The sequence below is a fragment of the Mizuhopecten yessoensis genome, unplaced genomic scaffold, assembly GCF_002113885.1.
Source record: "Mizuhopecten yessoensis strain PY_sf001 unplaced genomic scaffold, ASM211388v2 scaffold9851, whole genome shotgun sequence".
NCBI lineage: Eukaryota > Metazoa > Mollusca > Bivalvia > Pectinida > Pectinidae > Mizuhopecten > Mizuhopecten yessoensis.
The window spans coordinates 1,452-3,193 of NW_018408254.1; the positions used below are offsets into that span (position 1 = coordinate 1,452).

Sequence of the window (1,742 nt, forward strand, 5' to 3'; positions counted from 1 at the left end):
GCTAAAATAAGTTTACAACTCGGTAAATAAAGAAATCATAGCTGATGGGGGACTATTGATTGTTTTGCAGTTCTTTGCCATTGTAAGCCTTGAGGTTACTATTCTGTTTTATGTGGGAGCAGGGGGTATAAGTTAGCTGTTGGCTTACAGTTCTAGTTCTATTTATTTTCCAAATGCTAATAAGATTGTGTGTCCCCTTATTCTGTTACAATTGTGAAGGTTAATGATTGAAATGCCTGTTGTTTATAATGGTCTCACTTGATGTGATACAAAGGTTCATGACTCCTTAACTCCTACCCCCTAACACCACATCCCCCCAACCCCCACCCCATACCTTTTAATGTTGAACTTGCTTTTGTCTCACACTCTACAGATTACTGTGACTCCATCTGAAAAACTGTTTGTGTTCTGGGTTATGTCCCATCTATAGATTGGCATGCCTATGTGACTCTAATTGAATAGCTATTGTATTCTGGGTGAAACTTGTATAACACTTGTCTGAATCACTATTTGGGTTCTGGGTAAAATTTGTGTCCTACTACTACAGATTGGCATGCCTGTGTACTGTATGGCAATCAACCCCCGTAGACACCAGCTTGTGTGTGGAGTCAACGGAGGCATACGTGTGTACGCCCTGGACGAAAGTAAGTCTGCTCTACTTACTAACATATAAACTCGCTTTATTGCGGTAACATTGATGATACTTTTGTACATACATGACAGCACCTAAACAAACATCCAGGGTAACATTGTCATTATTTTGTTTTTCAGATCGACTCTCCGGTCATGTTATCGATAATGATGTGTTGTTCGTAGCCTGTGAACATCAAGACATTGTCCGATGTATCATTTGTAACGAGTCACGCATTTACTCAGCTGGGTACGCATTAAACCATCCATTATCACGAAGTACACCTCAGATAATATAATTAAGTTGGACCAGTATGGTAGTTTGATAGTAAAAAACTTTTGTTTGGTTGAAAACTGAGAAATACACTAGTGACAGAAGGAGGTTGTTATGATGACAAAAGAAAGTGGTTAATATTATAACAAAAAAGGTATAATAATTTCCAATGATCAACAAATAATTCTGCAGTAAATTTTCAATATTTGAACATGTAATGAGTATTGATACTTGTGATCTTTCTATCTAGCACAGAGTATTATAGTTTTTTTGTGACATGTATTCCTCCAGGTATGACCACCAGCTAGTTATCTATGATTCCTCATACACTGGAGATAATAGTCTGGTACCCATATTCCAGTAAGTTGATTCTACTATTAAAATCAAAATAACATAGAAAATAACTTAAGCTGCTATACTGTGAATAGTTATTTTTGAGAAAATTTAATTTTCATGCATTTGATATACTTGGAGTGTGATTTTATATTTGATCAAAAACTGATAATAATAAGCATAGTCAAAATACATATTTTCTGTAAATTGTTTCGGCATTGATGTTTATCTTTGTGATTCTACAGTAAATAATTATTTGATGACTTATTTTGGATAAGTACATCTGTTTGTGTAAATCAATGAGATTGTTCAACATTTTGTACGATGTTCTCCATTATCTTCCAGGAACCCCACAGCTCATGATGCCGGAATTTCATGTCTGTTACTAGCTAAAGATAACGAAAATAATACATGGTAAGGAAAGAGGAGGTTGAAACCTGTATGGTCTGGTTAACAGGGCGTATTGGTAGCATTATAGTTCTGTAGAAACCTTACAATATGGTCT

At 35.5% G+C, this 1,742-nt stretch overlaps 1 protein-coding gene across 1 annotated transcript in view; it reads left to right on the plus strand.

The window, feature by feature from the left end:
- Window positions 1-1,651, plus strand: part of LOC110458939 — a gene marked incomplete at its 3' end in the record, with an annotated part of 3,010 nt that extends 1,359 nt beyond the window's left edge. Inside the window, exons 3-6 of the mRNA XM_021510927.1 lie at window positions 548-644; window positions 772-880; window positions 1,196-1,264; window positions 1,583-1,651. Of these exons, the coding sequence (XP_021366602.1) occupies window positions 548-644; window positions 772-880; window positions 1,196-1,264; window positions 1,583-1,651 (344 nt within the window). The remainder of the gene's footprint in view (window positions 1-547; window positions 645-771; window positions 881-1,195; window positions 1,265-1,582) is intronic.
- Between the last annotated feature and the right edge of the window lie 91 nt (window positions 1,652-1,742).